The sequence below is a fragment of the Myotis davidii genome, unplaced genomic scaffold, assembly GCF_000327345.1.
Source record: "Myotis davidii unplaced genomic scaffold, ASM32734v1 scaffold223, whole genome shotgun sequence".
NCBI lineage: Eukaryota > Metazoa > Chordata > Mammalia > Chiroptera > Vespertilionidae > Myotis > Myotis davidii.
This window is the reverse complement of record NW_006294609.1, coordinates 3,688,512-3,689,758: the sequence shown is the minus strand read 5'-3', so window position 1 is coordinate 3,689,758 and position 1,247 is coordinate 3,688,512. Positions and strand designations below refer to the sequence as shown.

Here is a 1,247-nt window from a genome sequence, read left to right as displayed (position 1 = left end):
TTCTGGAGTAATTTACATGTTTAAAGTACCATCCTATATAATCAAAGGCTAATATGCAAATTGCCCCCTTGGGAGTTTGACCCACTGGGAGGTCAATGGCTCACTATGACCTGTGCTGACCACCAGGGGGCGGCCAGGGGGCGGAAGGCCCCAGGGGCCCTGATCACAGGCCATGAATCTCCAGCATCAGGCCTCCAGTTTATAATTGTCCCTGTACATTCCCATTTATTGAGCTCTTTACATGCATTTCCTTTCACCGCTACAACAAACATGCTATTTGTCATCTTACTGATGACGGGAAACTGAGCCTAAGGTGAAGGAGACATCTGTAGTACTGTCAACAATAAAATACAATAAAAATGAAATTAAAAAAAATAAAAATGGTAGGCTCTAAAGTGAAGAACTGGTTTGTTTTTCCCATGACACTCAAATACTTTGTCCAAGCATTACTTTTTAGCCTCAACTCTGCCCCACAGTTCATCCCGATTTTGAGGCCCACACTCCCCATCTCTGCTCCGATGGTGCCGAAAATAAATATTAATATGAAAATAAATATTAAGCAGAAATCAAAGCACATGGGCCTTCTCATCTTCCCCTCAGAAACGAACAGGGCCATGGGGCCCGGAGGCTGGTTGTGGCCAGACTTTGTGTCCTCAGCCCTTAGGCATAAAAGCAAAGGGTTAAGAATATGATGGCGGAACGCCCCCGGAGCCCTCAGGCTTTCCCTCTTTCTCCACAGGAAGGGAAGAAAGGCCGCTCCACCTTTCACCTGGCTGCCGCTCATCCCGCACTTCAGCATGGCTGAGGGCCCTAACAAGCTGAGTCGCAAGAGCGCCGCCACTCGACGCCTTAGGTTCCCGGATGTTGCCCGCGCCTTCAGAAGCTTCGAGGTCTCCCTCCCTCCCTTCCACTTCCCCTCCATCCCCGGAAGTAGCTTCGCGTTACGGCGGGAAAGAGCCTAGGCGGGCCACCGTACAGCGGTCTCCTGTGGACCTCTGTTTTCATTGGTTGTGAGCGAAGTGGGCGGGCCTCCGAGGAGTCTGAGGAAGAGGGCGGCGGCGGTTGTGGTGACTGAGCGGAGCCCAGTGACAGGATGGTGAGGATGGCAACTGCGGCGACCGAGGCCTGGCTCTCGGCCGGGGTGCTGCGTCGTAGGGAGCGGCTGGGAGTCTCTGGGCGAGGGGCGAGGCGATCCCGGAAGCCTGGGTGGGGGCGGTTCAGGCCCGGCCTGGGAAGGCCCGGGGGGG

The 1,247-nt window shown here is 54.1% G+C and overlaps 2 protein-coding genes across 3 annotated transcripts in view; one reads left to right on the top strand and one right to left on the bottom strand.

The window, feature by feature from the left end:
* RAD9B (RAD9 checkpoint clamp component B) overlaps positions 1-922 on the bottom strand; it is a 21,521-nt gene extending 20,599 nt beyond the window's left edge. Inside the window, exon 1 of the mRNA XM_015567269.1 lies at positions 763-922. Within this exon, the coding sequence (XP_015422755.1) occupies positions 763-922 (160 nt within the window). The remainder of the gene's footprint in view (positions 1-762) is intronic.
* A 72-nt stretch (positions 923-994) lies between these two features.
* The window catches only part of VPS29 (VPS29 retromer complex component), a 9,928-nt gene continuing 9,675 nt past the window's right edge, over positions 995-1,247 (top strand). Inside the window, exon 1 of one of the 2 annotated variants that reach the window (XM_006768911.2) lies at positions 995-1,096. In XM_006768911.2, the coding sequence (XP_006768974.1) occupies positions 1,094-1,096 (3 nt within the window). In that variant the 5' untranslated portion in view covers positions 995-1,093. The remainder of the gene's footprint in view (positions 1,097-1,247) is intronic. The other variant, XM_006768909.2, reaches the window with a different exon arrangement.